Source organism: Ahaetulla prasina, chromosome 1, assembly GCF_028640845.1.
Source record: "Ahaetulla prasina isolate Xishuangbanna chromosome 1, ASM2864084v1, whole genome shotgun sequence".
Lineage (NCBI taxonomy): Eukaryota > Metazoa > Chordata > Lepidosauria > Squamata > Colubridae > Ahaetulla > Ahaetulla prasina.
This window is the reverse complement of record NC_080539.1, coordinates 165,415,262-165,442,276: the sequence shown is the minus strand read 5'-3', so window position 1 is coordinate 165,442,276 and position 27,015 is coordinate 165,415,262. Positions and strand designations below refer to the sequence as shown.

The 27,015-nt window shown below is 36.6% G+C and overlaps 1 protein-coding gene across 1 annotated transcript in view; it reads left to right on the top strand.

Annotated features, from left to right (window-relative positions):
* Window positions 1-3,092: 3,092 nt before the first annotated feature.
* Window positions 3,093-27,015, top strand: part of CTNNA1 (catenin alpha 1) — an 81,458-nt gene continuing 57,535 nt past the window's right edge. The window contains exons 1-7 of the mRNA XM_058180272.1: window positions 3,093-3,418; window positions 12,547-12,653; window positions 14,398-14,593; window positions 16,015-16,181; window positions 16,750-16,869; window positions 18,356-18,622; window positions 20,122-20,325. Coding sequence (XP_058036255.1) covers window positions 12,549-12,653; window positions 14,398-14,593; window positions 16,015-16,181; window positions 16,750-16,869; window positions 18,356-18,622; window positions 20,122-20,325 — 1,059 coding nt within the window. The 5' untranslated portion in view covers window positions 3,093-3,418; window positions 12,547-12,548. The remainder of the gene's footprint in view (window positions 3,419-12,546; window positions 12,654-14,397; window positions 14,594-16,014; window positions 16,182-16,749; window positions 16,870-18,355; window positions 18,623-20,121; window positions 20,326-27,015) is intronic.

The following is a 27,015-nucleotide window of genomic DNA, read 5'->3' as shown; positions in this document are numbered from 1 at the left end:
GAATCAATTTTCTTCTCCTCCAAAACTGGAAGGTTAGACAGTAAAAGTGCATCTATCACTTTTCCAGAAATTCTAAAATGACCATTTATTTTAAAGGAAGACTGCAGTGTTATGGAAAACCCATTCTAGTAAATTCAGAGATTGCTCTTATATGGTAATATTTGATACCATCTCTAAAATAGTACTTGATTCTTAAACATATGGAAGAAAATAAGGAATGTTTTTGTAAAAAAATTGGGGGGTGGGCACTGTATCTTATGCTCCATTGATATTAGTAGCGACATTTTAAATATCTAACTTAGCACAGCAGTCAAAGCACCCCAGAGTCCTCCCCAGTACATCTGAAAATACCAAGTTACCTGATTTTATACAGGAGTTCCCTTAACACTAAAATCATTAACATATTTATATTTATTAAAGTGAATAGTCTTCATATTATGCCTCAAATTCCTGTTGGTAAGCAACAGTTGTTAAGTGAAGTATTTTGCCCCATTTTACATTTTTTGCCATGGGTTATTAAGTGAATCACTGCAGCTGTTAAGTGAATCATTCTGTCATTAAGTTTCGCCTATTGACTTTGCTTGTCAGAAGCTGGCAAGGAAGATTACAAATGGTGATCAGATGACCCCGGGACAGTCCAACTGTCATAATAAATATATGCCAATTACCAAACACCCAAATTTTGATCACTTGACCATGGGGCTGCTGCAACAGTTGTTAAATGTGAAAACTGGTCATCAGTCACTTTTTAGTATCATCGCATCTACAGTCACGAAATAAATAGTTGTAAATCAAGAACTACCTGTAGTGCTTCCCAGAATGGGATGAAGACTATATATTCAAATTTCTTTAGCATAAGGTAAATACATCCCTACAGTTAGTTGAATAAATCCTTTCAAAATTTGTATCCTATAAAATTTTCTTGGCTAACTTTTCCTAGATCTGGGTCTGGTATAAGATAATTTCAAGCATCATATTTTGATGCTGAGATACTAAAAAATGTGGCTGGATAGTTCTTTTAATTAGATGCATATCCTTCCTTTCATATCTTTTCTTTTATGTACACTGAGAGCATATGCACCAAGACAAATTCCTTGTGTGTCCAATCACACTTGGCCAATAAAATTCTATTCTATTCTATTCTATTCTATTCTATTCTATTCTATTCTATTCTATTCTATTCTGTAACTCGTGGCAATGTACCGAACACTCCCTCCAACCAAACATGTGAGATGGGTAGAGATGAGAGTGCATGATTAGCCTAAAGTTAGCTTTAGGTGAGCTTCGATAGGTAAGGGTGTACTAGAACTGGGATATCCTTGTTCCTAGTCCAATAACTTTACAGACCGCATTAGGACCATATTAGCTGTGCTTTTATGAAGAAAATGTGCAACTCAGACTAAAGCTAGTTGCAATGATAGGGCTAAATGATATTCAGCTGGGAAGTTAATCAACTAATTTGTGGGCATCTTGTGAACCCATCATTCAAATCTAATGTTTCTCAAACTCAGCAACTAATGAGAGAACTTCAACTCCCAGAATTCCTTAGCCAGCAAGTCCACCAGTTACGTAACTGGTTTAAACTGCCTTGGCCCAGCTGACAGGAATGAAGCTGCCCATTCCTAAAATCACATTTATTGCAAGAATTAACATTAGAAGAAAGTCAGAATGATTTCTTCAGTGTACCTCCCCTACACACTTACAACAATCTGAATATTAAAATCAACCTAATCCAACCATAAGCCCACCAGAGATGTTCCTGGTTGGTATCACCAACCACTCTTAAGGAAGGAAAATGTGAGAATTGACATTTGAATATGCCTAAAGAAGTCTAGATTGCAAAACACTGACCAATCAACACCCACAAGCATTTATCCAGGTCCATGCCTGCTACCTGAAGAATGCATTGAGTGCGAGAAGGATCTGGAAAGTTTGTTAAAGAGCAGAAAGAACCCATGTTTCGAACAAAATAAAGCTTATCTGACAGTAAAACTGGCTGAGCTGGCATTGTTTTCTGCTCCGCTGGCAATCACGCTTAGCCAATGCACTCAAGTTGTATTTTATTGTTGATTTTTTGGCCCAACTTTGTGCTGTCTTAAGTTCTTTCTTTAAAAAGAACAGTGAGGTGTAAGCATTCTCGATAAATAATTTTTTATCAAGGATGTTTCTCGAAAAATACCCCAGTGCTGTTGTAGCAAAAAAATAAAAAAATAAAAAATAAAAAAAGAGCGAGCTTAAAGGCCAACAAATTTATTAGGGCATTTTTTTACCATCCCTCTCTTTTCTAAGGTTTCACTTCACCAGCTGCGATCCAATGGAATATTTCTTTCCCCCCCCCTATTTCTATAGTGTTTCTTAGTGGTCTTCTTTCACTTTCATACCTTTCCCCCCATATCCCATTTGTTATTTTATTTTCTTTCTTATCCCCTTTTCTTTATTTACTTTAAATTATCTAATACTAATAGCTTTACTTTTCTAGATTCTTATATATTTATTATTTACATATTGTACATTCCTAATACATTCTTGCCCATCTATGGAATATTTCTTAACATTCTGTAAAACTCTACTTGACTTTTTTTTTTTTTTTTTTAAACTAAGACCGCGCTTAAAAATCAACTCTTCCGAAGTCTGGTAGCCTTCCACGGAAAGGAAAACTACTGCCTTTCCTGTAGTCGTGACGTCGCTTGCAACGGATTCCGTGCCTCTTTTTTTTTCCCCCTACAAAAGAGGTGCGGCAGGCGCTCCCAGTCCGTATATGGAAAAGGAAGAACACAACACTTCCCTTTCCCTCATGTCCATAAAAAGGTGTGTTAAAAGTACGCGCGCCCATCGGGAATCTTCGGAAGAGGGCTTCCCTTCTCCGGCCGCGCCGAGCGCAAACTCCTTCTGAAACTCTCACCTGAAACTCTCTTGCCCTGATTCACCCACTTCCTCCACGCCTCCTTCCCCCCCCCCACCCCCGCCCGTCCGCTCGCTCGCTCTCTCTTTGCCTCTGCTTGCTGCCGTTCCGAGGCGGGCGGTGCTCGGAAGAGCCGCTCGCTGTTGGAAAGGGCCGGGAAGCAACGCGGCCGAGGGCGGTGCTGGGACGAGCCGGCTAGGAGCAGAGGGCGGTGCCGAGAAGAGCCGGGGCTAAAGCGGCAGGGGGAGGTGCCCGGAAGAGTCCCGTTTCCTCGTCGTCTCCCGTGCGGACTTTCGGAGCTGAGTTTGGGACGGGGCGCGGCGGCGGAGGCAACAGCAACAACAACAGCAGCCAGGCCCGGATCTCAAGCGAGGCGGCCGCACCTAACCGACCGCTGCGAGAGACAAAGCGCGGGCCTGTTGGAGGCGCGGGGTGGTGGTGGTGGTTGTGAAAGCCAGCGCTTAATCGCCGTCGCCAACAGCGGAGGGGGGCAAAAAAAACGAACAGCCGCCGCAGGTAACTTTAGAGGTGGTGGAGGCGGTTGGAGATGTGGCGTGGCGTCGCTTTGTCCGGCTTGGGCCTTCTTCTTTTCGCCGAGTTGGAAAGTTTTAGAAGTGGCTGCCTTCAAAACGGCGGCGGGACCGAGGGCGGCCTCGGCTCCCTTCTTTGACTTCTCTCCTCCCTTCCCCATAAAAGCTAGGCGGAGAGAGAGAGAGAGAAAGAGACCCGGAACTGCCCGGTGGGGGGACTACTCTGGCTTCTAGTTCCCTTCGCCTCCTGCGCCAACGGTCTCCCTGCCCCCCCCGCCCCCTTTTTCCCTCCCTCCCTCCCTTTTCCCCCTCCCTCGCTTCCCCCCCCCGGGGCGGTGTCCCCATTCCAGTTCTCTTCCGAAGGGAGGAAAGGCAGGCGGAGCAAGGAAGTCGGGTTTTCTTCTCCCCCCCCCCCCCAAGTTTGTTCAGGAGACTCTGTGACTTGAGAGGCTGCCGTGTAAGAAAAGTTTCTCGCGGGTTTCATGCTGCCAGTGAGTTGGGGTCGTATCTTCCTTCTCCACACCCCGTTGGGGTGTTTTGCTGGTGACGTGCCATGGACCTTTCTCCCATAAGGAAACAGGACGCGAGTTTTTAAACAAAACAAAAAAAAATGGGGAGGAGGAGGGTGGTGGAGAAAGGCTCCCCCCTTTTTCCCCCCCCCGTCATCCGTCGGCGTTGAGAAGTTTGCTGGCAGCTGAGCTAGGAAGTCCTGGGTTGCCTCGTTCCCCAAATGGATGTAAAGCACTTTTGTGGGGACTTTCGAAAAAGTGGTGTTAAGAGCAGCAAAAGTGCTAGCTGAGCAGTTATTAGATCCACAGTCATCTAAGCCGGTTTTAACTACAGTATGCGATTTATTTTATTTTTTAAAAAAAGATTGTCGAAGAGAAGCAGGTTTCAGAAAACGGCTGTCTTAAATCTTTCTGGCCAAATCCTGTGTTGATATATAAAGGCCTGTGGAAGACAGCTTATGAAACAATCGCTGTAAATCTTTAGGGATAAATAGTTATTTTTTTAAGCTACTGCGTTAAACTATTAGCCTGCCATATTTTTTTAAAAAATTGGGCTTCTGTTACATATTACTCAAAAATTCCAAGTTTCATAAATCTGTTCTGACAGGTTTTTTTTTTAATTCAAATCTGCTTCTTGAATGGCCAGCATAGTTTCCCTTATTTTCCTATAAGCTTTCTTTCCCATAAGTAGCAGTAATCATAAACAGATGAATATTTTTACTGTGAAAAGTAACTATAATCTTCAAATGTTTTTTGCTAACCCTGAGAACAAGTTGGGTATCTTTTCTGATGAAGAAGAGGATTTTACAAACTTGGTATTAAACTACCTGGAGTTGAGTGGTGAAATGAAACATTCATAGCTTGTATTATGGTATCAATGTTGATTATGGTTCAAATACTAAAAATATTTCAATAATTCTATTGTATTATTGAATATAGTAAGTACATTTTATATGGATCTTATAATATATTTTACATGGCTGTTGGCTCTGTAAATTGAAATTTAAAGAATGCAGGAATGTACAGTCTGATAGGAAATCTTGCCATTTCACAGCTTCTGTATCATTGGAATATTACTTTCAAAGGCTGTGGTGTATTGATGATATTGTGAAAGAGATTTCCACAATGTCACTCACGAGAACTGTAAGGATGTATCTGAAGACACCAGGAATTGTGCTTGATTCAAAAATGGTTTTACCTTTGAAGCATATGAAAGCAATTCAGCATTTTTTCTGTAATACCATTAAGATTACTCGTGTTAATAAAATAAGAGATTTACTCTGTGTGTGTGCTTATGGGATACATCTGTAACTTGGTGTCCAAACATTTTTCACCACCTGTTGCTTTTCTGGTTTTTTTTTATTTTGTAGAACTGTAAAATAGCACTCATTTCTTCCAGCTGTATGACACAGACATCTATTATGTCACTAGTAGAGATATTGTGATGAAATGCATCAGATTTTTGCTTTTTTAACTACCGTATATACTCGAGTATAAGCCGAGTTTTTCAGCACGTTTTTTGTGCTGAAAAACGTCCCCTCGGCTTATACTCGGGTCTATACGGCTTATACTCGAGTTTTGTTTTTTTTTTTAAGCCCCTCGGCTTATACTCGAGTATATACGGCTTATACTCGAGTTTTTTCTTTTTTTCTTTTTTTCACATTTTACCGGACGGCGCGGGGAAGCCCTGCCGGTGCAGTGAGAGGGCGGGGCGGGGGAGCCGCCAGCCTTCTCAGCTGAGGGAGGGAGGGTTTCCCCAACCGGTAGGTGCCTCATTTCCCACCCTCGGCTTATACTCGAGTCCCCAGTTTACCCCAGTTTTTGGGGTAAAATTGGGGACCTCGGCTTATACTCGGATCGGCTTATATTCGAGTATATACGGTACTTATTTGTCCTAATCTAATATTTTTTCACTCCCTTGGTCATCTCTGACCCTTTTTCCACATAGTGTATATTTAGTATACTTTCTTCTTTTTAAGAAGCCCCTGTCTCTTTTTGTTACTAGCAAAGAGAAGCCCAACTTTGAACAGTTGCTTTTGGAACCCATCTTGGATATGAATGTTTGGTTAGACTAGGGCATAACCAAACTGCCCTTTGCTGCATACATCTAAAAAATAGACATGGTTAATGTCCACAATTTGGACCTAAATGCTAAGCTATATGAGGCAAGAAACAGAATACAGTCTCATATATAAGACAAAGATGGATTTTAAAAATTATACAGTCCTAGTGTATACATTCATTAAGATTCTTACATTAGTTTTTTCCTCTGTTTGTATTGATAGTTATAAAGTAAAGTTGGGAACTTTTCAATTAAAATAAAAAGTTTCTTATCAGTAATATGTGACATGCAAATCGTTCAAGATTTTAAAGTGAAAACTATCTGAAATGAACTATTCTAGATTATGATTTAATATGACAGATTAGAGATAGGGAATCTTTTCCAACTTGTTTTGTTTTAGAAGATAATGTGGTGTCAAGAATAGAAATCTTACTAGGTATTCACCTGAACTGAAAATTCATATTCTGATATGACATTGCCAAATATATGGATATATTGGAAGGCACCTGGGTATATGGGGTTGCACTTGAAGACCATTGAGAAGTTTTGATTGGTCCAGAATGAATGCCTTGATATGTCCATGTGACTTCTGTGAGCTGCAATGATTACCAGGTTGCTTCTAGGTGAAATTCAAAGTGCTGGTTATGACCTACAGTACACATGATGGTCATTTAAGGGATCTCTTATGTCCTTTGTTGTGTTCTCAGCTGATTTGAGCTGACAGATTCCAGGTTCCTTTGATTAAGCAATATCTCTCAATGTGCCTGCCTTGTGGAAAGAGATTACCCCATAACACCCAGATGGCTCCCAGCCTTTACCAGGGACCCAAATAGATCTTGGTATTCTCCAAGGCCTTGGAATGGGGACTTTCTGTTGGTTATTGGATATTGGTAGTTTGTTGTGGAGTATCTTGAGATTGATTACAATAACGGAATTTTGCAAGTCTGATTGTTTATCTTCTCCCCCTTATTTGTCAATGAATTCTGGAAGTGGTTGCCTGAATTACTTGTTCTGGACCGAAAAAGGTTTCAGAACCTTTTTTCATAGGCAACACACCTTGAATATCTCAATCAAGGTCCCTTCATCATTTATAATTGTGAGACACTCAGAATTGTTAGGAGTTGGGGATACCAAATCGTATAAAATAATTGTAAGTATTAATAAATTTCCATAAATTTTAAGGCTGGCATATTTTTTCTAGCATTGGGGGATGTCTTCTTGATTAACCTTGTGTTTAAAAGGGGTTGTGTAGAGAGTTTGATAGTATCTCTTCAATCCATATTTGTGCAGTTGCTTCAGAAAGGTTAGTTAAGAAAATAGCAAAAGCCTTCTTTTTAACCTATATACTACTTTCATGACTCTAAAGCAAGAATAACTTTAAACCCCCACTTTAAAATCCCTTTGGGGCTTTGTTTCCATTTCTTAAACAAATAATGAACTTTGAAATTTGGGAGTATATTGTGGGTGATATAAGTCTTCTATAAGAAGCTTACGGCTTCACAAAATGATTGCAATGAAGATATGAAAAGTTACTGAGATCCCAATTAATAAAGGGAAAATAATTATAGTGTTCTGGCATGTTCTTTACCCTTTCCCCAATGGTTTTGTGGGGAAATGGGTACATTTACCATTAAGCCGTAGATGTGCACTGTTTTTATTTTCCAATATTGTTTGTGGGCCACACAATATTTTTTGTGAAATAATGACAGTGTTTAAAGTTGTCACTTTGCTTTGTAACATGCCAACTCCCCATTTAAAATTAAAAATCTGAAGAGCTTTAAAGTTGTAGAAGCCAGAAGATTCAAAGGAAATGTTCATAGATATCCCATTTGCCTTGGGCACCATTTTGAGTTGTGTGTATGCATAAATTTTTTATATTTGTATAAAGATTGATTTATGAGCAAACAGCACTTTTTCATACATGTCCCCCTTCTTCTGTGATTGATTCCTTTCGGATATGGAAACAATTCTCCCTTTAAGTTGCAGGATATTCTTTGTCAGAGATAAGGACTCATACTGCATTTTCATAGGAGGTTTTCTTAAGAGTATGCTTAGGTGTTGTAAGATAAAAGACTTGGCACAAAATTCTAGAGAGATGCTTACTGCAATAATTATACCAGAAGGTGCCATTCTAAATATGCTACAGCAATGTGTGCTTCAAGTAGAAAGTAACATAATATATCACACCAATTTCTCTTGACTTGTATTGAGATGGGTTCTTACTAACTTTCTATTACAGCATTGAGAAAGAATTTCTGAATATACTGTAGCTAGTTTTGATATGTGTCCATAATATTAAATTGTCACTAAATGCCACTGAAATTCTTACATATTTCCAAGTTTTCATATAATATTTAGGATAACTTCCTTTAGACGTTAGTAGAGCTAACACCAACTTGGTAACTTATCTTCTTTCAAAAGTAATCCGAGATTTTCAATATTTACAACAGAGTAAATGGGAAAACCAAGTAATGAAAGTGCTATCATAATCGGACAAAAATCATTAAATAAAGTCTAGATACAGAATCTTCCTATAGATACACTTTCTTGCAGGAGTAACACATCCTTTTCCCATTACCGTGTGACTGTGGAACCATTCACTAATTGGTTCATCCAGTGTTAGTTTAATGTGAGTGCTCAAAATAAAACAGTATTAAAGAAACCGTGTTCCATTTATTGATTATTGTTTGCCCCAAACTAAGTCTCTGTGGAGTATGTGTTGTGTAATCAAAAGTTCTCTGGATAGGAGGATTAATGGCTATTATATAATCTGCCAGACAAGTATAGTATAGTACTTTCATTAATGATGCAGTCATTTAATTGTCATCTAGGCTGCTTGCCAAAACTACTACAGTATCTTTTGCTGTATCTAGAGTGGAAGTGCCAGGAAAAAAAAACAAGGGTAAAGTTTTTGAATGGACTAATGATATCACTGTATTGCTATTTCTGCTCAACAATTGCATACATTTTAGACAGATGTCACAGACATGTTTCATTGAAATCTATGAAGTACAGGTTTGCTGGTATATTTTCATGTATTTAAATTAAACTACAAAATCTACCACGAACAATCTGCCTGATTCAAGGTGGGCTGAATGAGAAGTTATAGGAAATGAAAGAGAAAGAATGGTGTGGAAGAGGTGAGGTGAAACAAAGAGCAGAACAGCCATTGAGGACAGCAATGCAAAAAGAAAATAGGGAACTTTAAAAGGTTTCCAAGGAATGAGATCAACCAGTTGTATTGGAAGACTCAGTGTGATACAGAATCGCTGAGTTTTCAAGAATGGTGAGAAAGTCAAAAGAAAAATTCAGTTGTGCTTAAAATGTGTAACTATATTATGACTTTGGCTTGACAAAAAGCAGCAGTGTATGTATCTTGAGTAGTTTGCAAACAGAGTTCATTCATCCTGTTGGGTTGAGGAATGTGGTCAATTTTCATATTGCACCCATCTTCATGGAAAATTTTCCTGATCCTAAATATATTAAATAGTGTGACTGGAAACTTAGAATTGATTCCCCCACCCCAGTTGAATGGTTTGGCTTTGCTGTGCATTGAGGAAATCTTTACCATTTAGAAATTTTGCTGAAATCAACTAAATTATACTTTGATTATAATCGAAATAAAATTATTGCAAAGTTGCAGCTACTTTGGGGGGGGGGGGAATCAATTTTGACTCCTGGTGGCTGCGTGCACCCAGCTGGCCTGATATTGAAAAAGGGACTAAATCTCAGTGTCTCGTTGATTTCTGGCCTGATGCTTAATCACTACACCAAACTGGCTTTCATTTTTGAATTACATATATTCAAATTCAAATTTAATTGCACTTTTAAAAAACATAGTATTTCTTCAACTTAAACCCTATGGAGATATTAAGGTTACCTACCTGTCTCCATGTTATGTTTTCAAGATTCTTGGTGGATTTTAGTTATTAAGATAATGTCATTCTAGAATGAAATTGATTTGACTGTGCTATTTTATGATTGTCCATCTTACACTTGAACACATTGCAATAATCAAGTTTTGTTTAGAAGTCTCTCTTCTGATTTTACTTTGCAAGTTTCTAATTGCAAGGTCTGATGAGATCTACAGTTGGATCATTATGTGGAAAGCAATAGAGATGTGCAAAAATACTGAACTTGAAAATGACCTAGTTCAAGGATGAATTGGTACTTTTGGCAAAATGCAGTTTTCGGCATTCTGAAAGTGTTTTCCGCATTTCAAAAAGCTGTGTTTCAAGTATGTCTCTTGTTTCACAGACAAAAGATTTCTAGAATGCTTGAGAAACCATTTCATACTTACCTAAGCTATTTTGCATCAAAATACAGCATTTTGTGTTCAAATGGAGTATTTTAAATTTAGATTTTGTACAATCCTATACAAGTAGTCCTTGACTTATGACTATTCATTCAGCAGCCATTTGAAATTACAACACGTTTCCAAGGTTGCAATTATTGCAAAACCTTCATAATTAAATGATCACAATTCAGGCTCTTACGACTGACCTAAGAGATATTGCAATTACCCCACTTGTTTATCTTTCCCTCTTCATCCTCCCTAGGTGGGTTCCTTGGACTTATTTCCCAGAGGCCTTGGGGATGCTTCCCACCCCACTGGGTCCCACAACCTTGGGCCTCCCCCCCCCCCCCCCGTCACACCTTGCTTCACTTACCTTTTCCAAAGATTGCTTTTCCAAAAGAGCATCCATACAATGGGATGCACGGCCTTCCATTGTGGAAGTGGGCAACATTCTTGTGATCTCCCAGAATGATGAAAGTCGGCCTTTGCAGGAAGGCCATGCATTGCATTGTCTGGGTCAGTGATTCCCAAACTGTGAGCCGCGGCTCCCCAGGGAGCCGCGCTATCGTCATGGGGGCGCCGCGGAATATCTGCGCCCGCTGGGTCCGGCGCTGATGCGCCATTTCTGGGGCGTCTGGTGCGCATGCGCAGTTGCAGGTCGGATTTCCGGGGGAGCCGCGGGCGCGTCTGGTGCGCATGCGCAGTTGCAGGTCGGATTTCCGGGGGAGCCGCGGGCGAAAAAGATTGGGAACCTCTGGTCTGGGTGCTGTTTTGGAAAGATGATCTTTCGAAGAGATAAGTGGACGAAGGCATGATGCAGTGGGGAGGAGGCCCAAGGCTGTGGGACCAAGCAGAGTGAGAAGCTATGCAAGGAATGCTTTGGGATGTGGGAGGACCAGCTCAGGCCATGTATGAGCTGGGATGGTGCTCCAGTGCAGACCTAGGCTTGCACGAGGCCTCCCAGGACCTCTCCCACCCTCTCAGGCATCCCATGCTCCACTTAATGACCACAAAAGGAGAGATGGGATTTTCGTCATTATGCAAAGTGATCACATGGGTGCCTTGCTTAACAGCAGCAACTTATTGCAAATTCTGAGCTCAGTTATGGTCATAGGTTGCAGAGCAAGATAATAGGGTATATTTAAATGATGACATTTTCTATAGAATTGCCTCTAGATCCCCCCAAATTGGTTCTGAATGTAAATAGATAACATGTTCCCATTTTATGTGATAGTAAAGTAAATGTTTAGAAGAGGGTGTTAGTAAGAAGACTCAACATTGATAACTTCCTTGAGGTATGCAAAATACCTTACATTTGAATAAATTTTCAGACCTGTGATTAGAGGGAACACAGGTGTCTTCACCATGTACTCCTCTTGTAGTTTTGTTAGATGGAAACAGCTGTTATAAAAAGTGAATAGACCAAGATTGGCTACAACTACAGTCATTGAATCTTAGCATTTTTATGAAAGTCCAAGGGAGTCTGGTTAGTACTAAATTAGTATTTGCCTTTGTTTGGTATAACTTAATATGGAGTACACAATGCTCCCACTTCCTATTTCCCCTGCAACAGTAACCCTATAAGGTGTGGGGGGGTAGTAATGTAGTATACTGTATATAGCATTATGCCAGCAGAATATAAAGATGCAGCTAGAATAATGCTATTCTGTTTTTTAATTCCAAACTCATGGAATGGTTGGAATGGACAATGTATCTAGTCCTTCCACTCTACAGTTAGAATCATTCCTTTTATAAGTCATTTAACTGGTGGGATATTCTCTTTTTAAAGAGTAAACTATAGGAAGGGAAAGATAAGAAAAATATGGGATAAAACTAGGTTCCTTTTTTAAAGCTTAATCTAAAGCAAGAGTTCCAGGATGGCATACAAAATCCTAGTTATATCAACATCAAAATTAATTTTCTTAAATAACCAAATTTAACCATATGATCGCGAGTTATTTTCAGTTAATTTTATGTTTGGTGCATTGTGCAAGATTGCATGGTGGCATTCAAAAAGTTTGCTCCCTGGGATAAAAGGTCAAGAAAGAAATTCCAATTACTAATCTAAATCTCAATTTGATTGGCTGTTCAGAAGAACTCTAATGATACATGTAAATGGCTCTATTTTGGGTCCGAGTTTAGTCTGAATTTAGTTTTAAGTAACCTACATTGATTACAGTGAATTTGCTGCATAGACATTAGTGTTGTATAGAGAATTGAAATGATTTAATACTTTTCTTTTCCAGAAATGACTACCATTAATACAGGAAATGTTAATTTCAAATGGGATCCCAAAAGCCTAGAAATAAGGACATTGGCAGTTGAAAGATTGCTTGAACCTCTTGTTACCCAGGTAATATCATTTGCTTTTTATTAATGTTCTGGATCTGCAGTTTTACATTGGAGAACCGATAGATTAATTGCACTGTGTTGCTAGTCAGTTGGGTCTACATTAAGGATGCAATTGGAATGTTTTCTGTTCATAGCTTTCTTTTTTGCCTTTATAAAGCCATATCAAAGTAGAAAAGAATTTTTTTCTTAAAAAACTTTAAAGCTGAAATATAATCACATTTTTTATGAAGTAAATATAGAAAATCCCGAAAAGTTGGCCTTAGAGATGGGGAGATGATGTTAACAACCCTACATATTAAAACAAGTTTGGTAGAGAAGAAAAAAAAATCACTCTCACTACTGTGTTTCTTTTAAAAATGAATTTAAGATTAAAATAGCACCCAGAATTAATAGAAATTTTAATAAAAACATTTAAAGCTGAATCACTGGCATATTATTAAAAAAAGTGAGACCGATTGCCTCTTTGTCCTTAATCTAAGAGGAAATTAACTATGCTTATTTCTCATTTAAATTATTGGAACTTAAATGGCCCAAAACTAGCCCAAATGATTTCAGTAATATTTAATTGCAATCAAATACGGCCTAAAATAAATTTTTAAGTTTATGTTGCAAAGTTCTACATACACACATTTATCCTTTCTGTTCAAAACATCTCTTTCTCTTACGGTATTTTATGGTAGTATAGTTGTTTTTATATTTCTGTCAAACTGAGTAATTCCTAATAGAATCCAGGTGTCAAAAGATGACCATACCTAATTTTACACCTAATATTAACCCTAAATCAAATTATAATTTCTGAACCAGAAAATTTTGAAATGGCTAATCATTAAATTTACTTAAAACCAGAAATACCACAAAGGTGGAGCAGCGCATGTGAACCTGAACTAACAATGTCTGAAATTATATTTTAAGAGAGAAAATTTGAAATCGGTGTTTAAATTTAACTCATTAGCCCAGGCCAAATAATGTCAGGAGTCCTTCTAAACATGTCACAATAACTGTAGGAGAAGAGCGGGCATGGCGGGCAGAATCAAACATGTTATCCATGAAGAGTCCTTGCATTGCCACAGAGATCCAAGTGCAGCCCCATCCCCATGAGTTCTATTAACCCTTACCTAGCACCAATTTAGTGCTGACCATTAATTTTATATAGGTTTGAATAAATCCATTATGCAACTCTACGAGTGGTCCTGATTCTTTGACCCTGACAATAGGTCATGTAATGTGTCATAGATTTAATGCTAAAAGATAGGCGTTGACATGCCATTAACAATTAAACTGAATAGTAAGACAATAGGAATAATTGAGAATTAAACAGTACAAGAATCGGTATGAAGATATAAAAGAAATAAAGTTACTTCTAAACCACATTTTTGTATAGCTTCTATTTCTCATTTCATGTTTTAGAATGCTATAGGTTCTACTTAATAATTACTGGTAATCCTTGATTGAAGGTTTCACAAGTATTCCCCCCAAAATTTCACACATTTGTGATTTTATAGATATATGAAACTCAGCTAGGATGTATAAATGTTTTGAATGTTTCCAGATTTTTAATCTGAGTTCTCCCCAAAAAAAACCCTTTAGCTGAAGCTTTGTTTACTTAAATATAGAGTGTAATACTTGAGTTATCTTGTCCAAGCAATGAAAAAATTTAGTTGGAATTGCATTCATGGGGAATTTCTGCCATATTAAATAGTTAAAGCTTTTCAACTGAAAAATGGATCATATTATGCTGTTTTCAGGTCACAACATTGGTCAATACTAGCAACAAAGGTCCATCCAACAAAAAAAGAGGCCGATCTAAAAAGGCACATGTTTTAGCTGCATCAGTTGAGCAAGCAACAGAGAACTTTTTGGAAAAGGGGGACAAAATTGCAAAGGAGAGCCAGTTTCTTAAAGAAGAACTGGTAGCAGCTGTGGAAGATGTTCGCAAACAAGGTATACCTTTGATGAAGTTGTAACTCTTATGATTGTCCACATTTGTAAATTGGCACACAAGAATTGCCAATTTAAAAAAAAAAGTTTGCCTGTTGGTATGTGCATATATTTAAATACCAGTTTGGGGATAAGCTCAGCTTTTAATATGTGTCAGCATGTTTTATGTAATTTTACTGTATTTATGTATACCATTATATAGGGCCTCAAAGAAATGTATATAGTTATTCCACTCTCAACTTAATCTCACAGTAGTCCTGTGAGAAGGGTTGAACTTCTCTGTTGAATGACCTTGAGTCAGCCATTAAATTTATGGAATGAAAATTTGTCTTTATTGACTGATGTCTATGAAAGTAGAGCTTCAACAACATTTTTCTGTAGAATTGAAAATGGTTGCATTATTACCCCAAGAGGATTTTGTTGTTTTTTACTTCAAAAAAGCTTGGCATAAAATTGGATGATCTTAAATTGTCTTTAACAAGTGATTGTATTGATATCTTCTGCTACTGAAAAAATCCAAAACAATATTTTCTTCCCCACCCACCACCACCCCAATTTTAAAATGTTAATAGAGCTTGCTATCATCTGACAAAAAGCTATAATTTTAATGGGGCTATGAAAACCATTTAAAACAAGATGTTTGAGAACCCACAGTGGCACATACAGAACACCTTTTTTGCATAATTAAAAGAGGCACATCATTTTCTAGGCTTGTGCAGCTGCTTCAAAAATCTCCCAGGTGTCTTCACATTAACGTGCATGCAATTTTGCTTCATTTTTCCCAGCAAAGCAAAATAGCTGTTTATCCACGTGTATGTCAACAAAACCAGGAGCAGTCTCCAACTACATTTCTAAAAAGATAGTGTGTTTTAATAGTTCAAAAAGCAGTGCTCTGTAAATGTATTCCAAGTCACCTTGTTCAAGATTTGCACAGGCCAAAATTTGAATATTATTTAGTAATAACTGTCAATATTTTACATTATTCCCATTTTGTAACTTGACCAGGCTTCAAGGTGTACAGTATTTGAACTTGAAAGGTATTTGAAATCCTGCATAGAGACCAAGGTCAGTGTTTCCATAATGAAGCCATGCTTTTTCCTGGGCTTGCATGATATTGCTGAGTACAATCAGACGAAGATGTGGCTTTTTTAAAAAGCCAGTAACACAGTTTGCTCTTCCTTCCAGCTTCAGTTGAATATTTGCACATTCTATTAAGACCAGTGAATTCTATATAAGCAGCAAATCCTTAATCTTGCAATACTTGCCTAAGTGCCAAAAGTAAATTATTTTGGAAGAGAATGTGATGAAAATTATAGCGATAGATGTTTTAATGAGAAATATCCATGCCGTTTTTGGCTGAATTGGGTAAACTTTCCTAACTGTCATAAAAGCTAAAGCCTTACAGCTACTTTCTGTATATATAGGAGACTTGATGAAGAGTGCTTCTGGAGAATTTGCTGATGACCCCTGTTCTTCTGTGAAACGAGGAAATATGGTGAGAGCAGCTCGGGCCCTCTTGTCAGCAGTTACCCGGCTGCTCATTTTGGCTGATATGGCGGATGTCTACAGACTACTTGTACAACTTAAAGTTGTAAGTCTTGAGTATATTGTTCAATATTTTAATGGCATAATAATAAAAGGAATTCAGAATAATCGTTTCTAACTTGCAGGAAGGTGGGTTAATAGGGCAAGAGCATGTCTTTTATACCCTGTTTTGGAGTTTTTAAGAAATGTTGGATTATTGTGGAAACAATATTCTGGTCTAAATGGAACATTTCTGTAAAATAAAAGATCTATTCCTATATTGTTACATGTTGGTTGACAGATTTGCCATCAGTTGAACAAATTCTGTTTTACTTCTTTACCCCAGGCAGTTCTTTAATTTAATTTGGATCTGATGTGTTCATGGCCTTTTAACATAAATTGCTATTGCTAAATTCAATATAAAACATTAATAGCTTATTGAAATCTGATATTCACAGACATAATAGTTCTTTTCTTGTTTTGCTGGTGTGCCTGATTTTATTGATTTGCTTGGGGTTGAGGTTAGACCGTATTTCTCCTGCTTAAGTATAGTGACATTATAAATTACTGCTTTTGTAGAATTTATACTAAATTATACATATTGTGAATAATTTAAAACTGATTTCAATTTCTAGGTGGAAGAAGGCATTCTAAAACTAAGAAATGCTGGAACTGAACAAGATTTAGGAATACAATATAAAGCTCTTAAACCAGAAGTAGACAAGCTTAATATAATGGCAGGCAAGAGACAACAGGTATAGTAATTTTAGGATTATATACTTTTATAAAATCTTACTGTTATAATACAGAAACAGTTATAATAGGAATGTCAAAATGATAACATTGAACATTGTGTAAAGAGGATGTATAAATTGTGATGTAATTACAGGAGCTTTTGTTTTTAAAGAAAGCCAAAGCTGCCACATGGGTAGAGGAATGCTATATCTACACCTTGATGGAAAACAGCTATATATAAAGGGGTTAAAAACTAGGAGATAAAATATATTTTTGACAGCTTGTAAGTAATATTGCTGAAAGAGTCATGTCATAATAAGTTCGTAAAAGTTGCATAAATCCACCCAATTTTGTGTGAGTAGTTGTGACCACTTTATTACCAAAGAAGAGTTTCTTTGCAATAGAAATCTGCATTTTATTGGCTCCTGCCTGCAACATTGCTGCTTGGCTCTTTTTTTCTATATTATGCTGCTCATGTAATCTAAGAAATGTAAGGTGTCATTATCTTTAGTTTGATTCTTTTTCAGAAGGAAAAATTCAAAGTGGCTCCAATTTACTACAAACACTCTCAGAAAATATATTTCAATATAACTGTTTCTAACTGCTGTCCTAACGAACTGGCTGGATATGGAGAAGATCTTTAGTTAGCTGACTCAGATTTGCTAGTCTCCTTAACAGGGTTGTTTATTTATTTATATATCAAACTTCTTAACCGAATATCTCCCTCATAGAAATTAGCAGAACAGAGAGAGTTTTTCTTGATCTGCAATTTCTTCTCTATGGAACAGGTTAAAATCTATCTATGCAACTGTTACTAATTACATAATTATTCAGTTGAATAACTTGTTCCAATTGTTGGGTTTTTTTAGCAAAAAGTGAATATGTGGGCAGGTATCTTAGAATGGGAGAGACTGATGAGTAAACTGGTATAAAGAGATGAGAATGATGTTTGTTGTGAGACATTGCTGCCTGTTTAATACACACTAATAAATAACGGCATTAAGCTTTGGCTTATACTTTTTTTCTGCAATTCAGATGGAAAATTTACAGTAACTTCAGTTACAAAATGGACATTTGAGGCTTCATTTGCCAGCATTATTATGTTCCAGAAATCATGTAATTTCCTGATGCATCCTGATATGGGCTACCATACATTTCTTAATTGAGATAGGTTAGATAAGGCAGGGGTCTCCAATCCCCAGACCGTAGACTGGCACTGGACTGTGGTATGCCAGCAACCAGGCCACGCAAACAAATGAAGCCCCATCCATAGGATGCAGGCAGCATGCAAAACTATGCCCCCTCGGTCCGCGGAAGAATCTCTCGGGGCCACTGAGATAAGAAATGAACAATATATTCCTCTCCAGGTGCTGTGGGATTGCATCAGCCCCTCTCCATTGGCTATTGGGATTTATACTTGGAATCTCACATTTTGTCACTGCTGATAGAAAAACTAAATTCCAAAAAAATCTTTTATCCCTAAATAAAATGTTACTGTTTCTGCAGGAACTGAAAGACATTGGTCATCGTGACCAGATGGCTGCAGCCAGAGGAATACTTCAGAAAAACATCCCTATTCTTTATACCGCTTCTCAAGCTTGCCTCCAACATCCAGATGTAGCTGCCTATAAAGCCAATAGGGACTTGATCTACAAGCAGTTGCAGCAGGCAGTCACAGGAATCTCTAATGCTGCCCAAGCGACAGCTTCTGAAGATTCTGTCCAGCATCAGGGTGGTGGTGGAGAGTTGGCTTATGCACTTAATAACTTTGATGTAAGTTTTAAGTTTGTACCATAAATTAGTTTTGGCAGTATATTTCTGGAGCAGTATGGTTGACAGTTTCTGATTTGCAACCTTGACATAAGGGGGATTATTATTCCATGATTGTAAAAACTAATAAAAGTAGTGTCTTTCAAAATACAGCAGGATCCAACATATTTACAGGAATGCAAATTGGGAATGATTAAATTAGGTATGACCAACACTTAATTTAATAATGCCCAGCTCAAACCAGCTCTAGCAATTTAGAAATGCAAATTGCTTGTAACTGTATTTTATAACAACACTAAAAGTTCTTCTCATAGAAAAATCAGGGTTTTGTATCAATTTATTTAAAATTTCAATTTTCCAGTTTGTCAACATAAAGTGTAATGGGCTTCCAGTTTGGGGGGCTAGGCTTTCAGATTTTCCAGAACTCAGACAGGCTGTCGAATAACCAGAAGGCCGTTTGTGCTTTCTCAAGACAGTTTCAGTTTACTCTTGTGTTCCACTTGAACTATTTTTGAATGACACATCTGATACTCATAACTGGTTGAGAACCACTTCTCCTAGTCAACCATATGCAGCTCTCTGCAGCCTCTGCAAGGTACTTTTCCCAGCTAAATTGATCTTCCATTATCCAGCTTTCCCAGCTTTCTTTTTTTGTTCCCCTGAGCAGTTGAGCTCAGATTGACCACTTGGAATCAGTCAAGGCTACTGTATATTTTGATAGTTATATAGAAGATAGAATCTGAGGAGCTGCAGCTGGTACAACAAATTAATTAACACAGTCTCTTAAAATTCCCTTTTAATATTTCAATAGGTCACTTCTAGCTACATTGTCCAAAGTATGGACAAAATAAATTCACTCTCAGATATGTAACATACTATAGAATATACAAAAAATACTGCCATATGAGATTTTACTGAGCAGTGTTTCATTCTTGCAGTGAAATGGCATAACTGACGTTGATTCATTAAAAAGATCAACAGATAAAAGATGATGGCATAATTAGTGTAATTAAAATATTTGGAGCTGCTGATACCAAATCAAAGAAACCTTAGCACCCAGGAGAATTTTTAAGAAGAATAAAAAGTTGCTGATTTTTAAAAAATAATAAACCTGGTTAATGAATATTACTTTATCATTAAGGAATAACAGTATACAGCGTAAGTTGGAAAACTGACAAACCACAAAACCGAAGTCAATTCTCTGATAATATCAGAGAAAGTCATTAATGCAGTCTTAAGTTCATATAAATGTTTTGTTGTATAGTTTTTTAAAAAAATAATACTTGAAGGTAAGAAATTAACTAAAACCCAACTGTCGACATAGATCTCTATAAACTGAGCTTTAGCTTTAGCCAGTATTACACTGGGTTAATTCTGGGTAGTATATTGATCTGAATGTTGCCCTGGTTAAACAGACATATTTTATAATAATTTTAAAAGGTCTTCATCAAAAGAGCAGCATGTCACTTTATTAAAAGTTGTAAACCATTTCTTCTTAACAGAAACAAATTATTGTAGATCCCTTGAACTTCAGTGAAGAGCGTTTTAGGCCATCCTTAGAAGAGCGCTTGGAGAGCATCATTAGTGGTGCAGCCCTAATGGCTGATTCATCCTGCACACGTGATGACCGACGGGAACGCATAGTGGCCGAGTGTAATGCAGTGCGACAAGCCTTGCAAGATCTGCTTTCAGAATACATGGGAAATGTAAGTAACAAGTATACTTGCAAACATTTCCTTTTCATTGGGATTTGGGAGAACAATAACACAATGTGATTTGAATTAGAAAATGTGTACAGATTCTCTCAAAAGTAAAATTAGGCCATTAAAATTGTAATTGTTCTGTGATGGTCTTCTGCTGTGTTGCATAATTTTATTCAAAGATATATTTTTTTTAAATGAAGTTAAAAACTAATATAAACTAACAAAGTAAGGGGGGAAGGAAAAAAAGAAATCAAAGAGAATGTTATAAGTAATGAAGCTTCTTGAATAAGAAGTGAAGCATTTTAGTCTTCTTCCTTAAGCAAAAAACAACCCAGTTGCCTTTTGAAAGGAAAAAAAAAGCACCTTTGAGACAACTATGACCTGGATTACTAAGAATCTCCATAGATGTTTAAATCAAAAGGAAAGCTAAAAGCACAAAAAGTAAAAAACAAGGAAGTACCTTCCAATCTTCTTTCCGACAGTTATAAGTAGATTTATAGAGTTTCCTTTTACTTTATGGTTACAACATAACTCTCTTCTTTCTATAATCTATCCTGTCTAATCATCAAACCCATAAATCATAAATTAATTTTTTCTGTTTCATGCAAAAAATCTATAAGAGTTTCCAGGTCAGCTATAAACATAGATAATTGTCTTTTGTCTGATCAAGGAAGTCAATTTGGCCATCTCGGCATATTCCATCATCTTTACCAACCATTCCTCATTGTGGGTAATGCCAAATTTTTCCTTAGTGGATGTAATCTCATTGCAGTTATTGTGTATAAAAATAAAGTTCCACCACTTTTTTCCAAACCCTTTATCTATCAGTCCCCTCCAAAGAAAAACCTCTGGTCTCAATTGTAAATTAATTTTCAAAATCCTCTGAATAGGTGTATTATTATTTTTTAATTTTTGAAATTGACTTGAAGATAAATTAGAATAGTAAAGAGTTTCAAAGGCTTGGATTTTTTCCCTCATTTAGAATTGATTCTGTATTAAAAGAGTGAGAGAAAGAGTTCTTGAATCTGGCAGGATTCTGGCAGAGGAATGTTAAAAATACATAAGATGTGTAAATTGAAATAATGTCTTGCATATGAAAACCATGTTACAGTTAGTTAAAACAATACACCTACATGTCTACAACTCATAACTCTGCCAGTATTATTAATTTTTAACAGGATATTTTTTGTGCTTGAGTAGAAAAAGTAAAGATAAAGGTTTCCCTTGTCCACTTCTGTCCAACTCTAGGGGGCAGTGCTTATCTCCCTTTCTTAGCCCAGTTACAACTTTACAACTGTATTGAATAGAGCAAGGCTGGACAATCTATGGGGAGGAATACAGCCTCCAAAGCCCCTTTTGGGGAACTGTGGAAGATTATGCCATCACATTTTAGCAGTAGATTGCTGAAGAATTAATGTTATTCCTGCTGATTTTTGTCAAACAATGAAAAAAATAGATAAATTAAACTACAAGTACTCTTAGTGTTGCTAACAAATTTTAAAATAACTCAGAAAATGGATAAAAATGTTTGTAGATTGCCCAGCCTCCTTCATCCAATGGTAGCTGAAATTCAATGTTTAACTATTTAAATGTTTCATGTATGTAAAAATGGCTAAACAATAACATCACCCCACTCTGTGGATTAGAGACTACAAGGTGAAATTCCTGAGTTACATCCAGCCTCCAAAAGTCTTGGGAGAAGCCCTCAGGGATATTCTTAGCAGGCAGAGTGCTCAAAATAATTTATGATGAGCTTATCAAAATTCTCTAAATGAATTATATATGGAAATACATTTGGAGTCTATTCAGAATTGTAATATCTGTTGGCAGATACTAGGTTAAAAAATCTTATTTCAGGTAGACTGAACAAGTACACCTGCTCTAGCTGACTTAGCATGTGTTTGTAAAGGACAAGATTGATGTGTTATAATTAACTATGATGTGATACAATCAACTAATTTCCAATCTGTCTTTATGAAGGAACACTTTCTATTTGAATGGAAGGTAGAAAAGGGAGACAAGCTTTGGAAAAGTGAGAGATAAAGACAGCAAATCTATACTTCTTGCGAAGAAAAAAAATAGGCTTTTTTTTTAAATTGAGGAAATGTGAAGAGGTTGGTAAAAGAGAAAAAACCCAAGAGAAAATTGTAGCAAGTATTATAATGTACTCCTTTGATTCTTTTGTTACAAAAACATCTAAATTTACTCACAACCACTAAACTTGCTTATTTTTTTAACAATTCCCCCTTTTTTCCTAACCTTTCCATTATTTTTCCTTCTCAGATAAAATAGTGAGCTTTTAGAACAGATCATTGAATAAAATCATCGCTTGTTCTTGGCTTCTTTCCTTATCATATTCAAAGAGCAATAAGACAAAGCCCCTGGTTTGGACAACAGACTTGAAACTACAGATGGAGAGTCATATTGTTTGGTCAATTACACCTGCTTGCTGGGGGCACCAGAATGCATACATTAGAGCAGCTGACATCATCAGATGCTTTATGTATTGGGAGAGAGAAAAAAATCATGGCATTTGGCTTAAAAAAAAGACTGAATTGTTTGTTCATAATTGACAAAATAGGTTTTAATTATTAGAATCCATGTTTCTCTTTATAAAAATAAATATACATTTGAAAAGCTGGCATCTAAAACTTTACCTACGGCTGTTGAATATGTTCATATACTTCTTGATATTTTAGATGCCTCCTGAAAAACCACCTAGACTTGAGGTATCTTCAGAGAGCATTCCTTGCATAACTTCCAATAGAATGTGAAAATCGTCACGTTTACAACAGTTACTTTAGCTTTGTCCCTAGATTTTGTGAAATACTTAAGGAGAATGAAGCCAGTAATGTGGGAAATTGAGTTTAGTTTTCTTGATTTCCTTTGGTAATACGTGCCCTAAATATGAAAACATCCTAAAAGATAGCAAGTATTGAATATATTTATCTCTCTTCATTTTATATTTTAAATATAAAATATTTAGTTTGTATAAACATTATTTTGAAAATCTACAGTCAACACATATTTTATAGTAGGCAGGGATCTGAAGAACTCTTATAGGTATGCTTCAAGATTCAGGAGTCCAATTTGACTTCTTTTCATTTCAACCATATTTTTTCGTATTTCAGTGAAACTATCTTGTGGACTTACTTTCAAAAGTGCCTTACAATATGGTAGTAAGGAGAGGATGATTGAGAAGGCCTGTTTAGATCCTGGACAATGAGTCTATAGTAATTTATAAAACCATTCATTTTTTGTCAGTTTTGCAATTGTAGTACTTAAAGTGCTTAGAAAAAATAGTTACTTTAATTAAATAGTACTTAAGCATATTTTGGAACATTTGGAAATCCAAATAACAATTTTATGTGATAAAATTAATTTGATTTAGCCACAAACACTGTACATACGATGATTCAAACCAAAGCTACACTAAAGAAAAAATAGCACTTTAATGCACCTGTATGCAAATTTAAGAGATATATTTGAGTTCTAAGTAGCTTTGCACAATTTTCAAAACTGCATCCTTCTGCAAATTAAAGCCCCAGCCACGCTCCTTATCCTTTGTTGTCCAGAAGATGGTGGGAAGGACTTTACTGTCAATATACTGGTCTGTCTAGTAAGACAGGACATAATTTTTGAAGTAGAATCTGCCCCGTTCAGAAATCAATGGCTTCAGTTAATCAGTTTCAGTACTGCCATACTTTGCACAGAAAATAGAAAACATCTAGAGACTTAAAATTTAAATAAAAACAGTGTTGAACAGGACTTAATGTATAATGTATTCGAGAAAGTTCATGGGAGACAGGATGAAGAGATGGTGCCTAAGGGATAGTCAGATAAGAGACAGCATAGCCTGCAACTGGATAGTGGCAGGACAAGAGGCTTAGGAGGGACCCTCTTTAGTTTCTTGGTCTATAAAGGAGAAGACACTGCTAATGTAGCAATAGCAGTAGCACTTAGACTTATATACCGCTTCATGGTGCTTTACAGCCCCCTCTTAAGCGGTTTATAGAGTCAGTGTATTGGCCCCAACAATTTGGGTCCTCATTTTACCACCTTGGAAGGATGGAAGGCTGAGTCAACCTTGAGCCTGGTGAGATTCGAACTGCCAAATTACAGGCAGTCAGCAGAAGTAGCCTGCAGTACTGCATTCTAACTACTGTGCCACCACGGCTCATGTAGCTTTACAATAAAGTAGAATTAGCTTCTGGTCGTGTTTCCTGTCTGATTCACCTGGTAAAGCTGACATCATGAAAGCTTGTACTTGAGTAGTGCTGGAATGAACTACAAGCGTTAAAAAATTTGCTTCATTTAGTGCAGGGGTAGTCAACCTTTTTATACCTACCGCCCACTTTTGTATCTGTTAGTAGTAAAATTTTCTAACCGTTCATCAGTTCCACAGTAATGTGCCATGTATCATTGTCTGCGCAGGCCTCTTGCGCATCATGGATTAGGTTTGTGGGGGGCCCGCTACCAGCTCTGCTTGTCTGTTACAGTTGGGTGGTGTGCGGGGAGATGTGCGAGCTATTCTGGGATAAGGCACTTTTGTTTGTGGTTGCACTATAGCGCCATTTAGTTTCACTTACGTAACGTGAATTAAACTTATGCGCGGGCGATACAAATAATATATTTTCAGAAATTTAAATTGTCACGGGAAATTTTATGAAAACCTAATGAAAATGTTTTTAAATAATGCTATGAATTTTTTTTAAAAAAATTAAATTCAATTCAATTAAATAAAAAAAAGGAAAGTGCTTCAGTATCAGACAAAACCCCTACCGCCCACCATGAAAGCTAGAACGCCCACTAGTGGACAGTAGGGACCAGGTTGACTACCATTGATTTAGTGGGTACTGGTATATAATATATTTAATTCAATCCTCTTCAATAATGGAAGCCACGTAACCCTCTTCACTAATTATGACTAATTTTTTAAAATATTTGACCTTTGAATTTCATTAATTTCTTTTCTATATTATTGAGAAAATTAAATTCAGAAATAGTTGTGAAATGTCATGTCTTGCAGAAAGGAAAATTGACTGTATCAGCAAATTGGGCATTTTCCCAGTCCTATTTTCAGATATTTGGTCCATTTATGCAATAACCTTGTTATATGGATATTAATTCAATTATTCATCACTGGAATTATGTGACAAGATCTCAATATATAGAACACTGATTACAGTATTGCAACTTTTAACAGGGATGTAGCTCTATCAAATACTAAAGTTATGGTTTAGTACAATAGCCATTTTGTGTTTGCCATCTGGCAGTACTGTGAGAAGATGGTATACTTTTGGTTTTGGTTTTAATTTAATTAAAAGCTTATCTTTATTTAAGAAAACAAGCCAACAGATTATTTTAACCTAGCTTATTTAATAACACATCATTAAGATTATTTTTTTTAAAAAGGAGCAAAAATTTCCAGTATCTGCAGTTCTATAGATCAGTAGCAATTTTTCATAGTGGAAAACAATGTTTAGTTTCCAAGCTGGACTACTCTGCTGAGTTTTTCTGCCAGTGAATTAAACTTGCACTGGAGACCCCAGGGTTCTTCTCTTAACTATAGAGCTTGTATCATTAACTAGACCAATCTTTTTTTCTCTTATTACAAGTTATTTTGGGATACGAGTTGTGGGGGAAGGATTTATATACCACTTTGAGCTTCCAGAAAAGGTGAAAGATGAATATGTAAAAAAAATTTTAAAATTTACATATGCCAGGAATTATTTCTGATTAACAAGGCATCTCTGTCTCTTCTGCATTTTTTTTCTGTTAGAAGAATCAAAAATATGCAGTGGCTGATAAACTAAGAAATGGTTTTCAGCACTAATAAGAGTTTAAGCATTGAGAAGACAATGAAAGGTCAAAGACATTTTAAGCTTCAATTGATAATGGGGCTTGTCTATCAGGAAATTAGGCCATTCAAATATCATTACATTTCAAAATGTATCTAAAAAGCAAATTATTGTCCTCATTTTATGAAAAGAAAATTACATGCACATTACTTTTGCCTAATTCCTCTTAGCCTATTTCCAGAGCATAGAACCAAAATAATTGAAGGACATCTCAGAATAGAAGTTAATATTACTGAAAGAAGAAATTGTTATTTTTCAACCTCTAAGGAAAAAAAAGCTAAGACAGCACCTAGAAAATTACAGTTCTGCCTCTTGTAATCAGACAAAGCTATCTAGTTATGGGGGGAGAGGAATTGCTTCATTCAAATAATACAGAATAATTCATGTTTACTTTCTGCTGATGGAATGGCATCCTTTCCTGTAACATCCTGATCTTATTTAATGTGAGATATAATATCACTATTACTATCCTGTGCATGCTGAGCAGTATTAATAATAGCCAAGTATTCAAATGTGTCTTTAATCCAAAGATATTTTTTCTGCCTTGAAAAGAATGAAAAACTGCTCTTCTGAAATATACTGCAGATTTTAGGCATTTGAAAAGTGAAGAGCAGTACAAGGAAAAGAGAGAATTAAATCTTGTCTTTAAATAGCTATGCTTATTAGAAAACACTGGATAATTTTTGTTGCAAGATTGGTGTTTTGCTTTTACAAAAAAAGCTTCTAAGGTCAGGTTGGTTGAATTTCAGCGATTATGATAATTGAAAGCCACTTATGCATTGAGATGACTAAATATTAGAATATATGTCTGTCCCAGAAGTTATTTTCAATT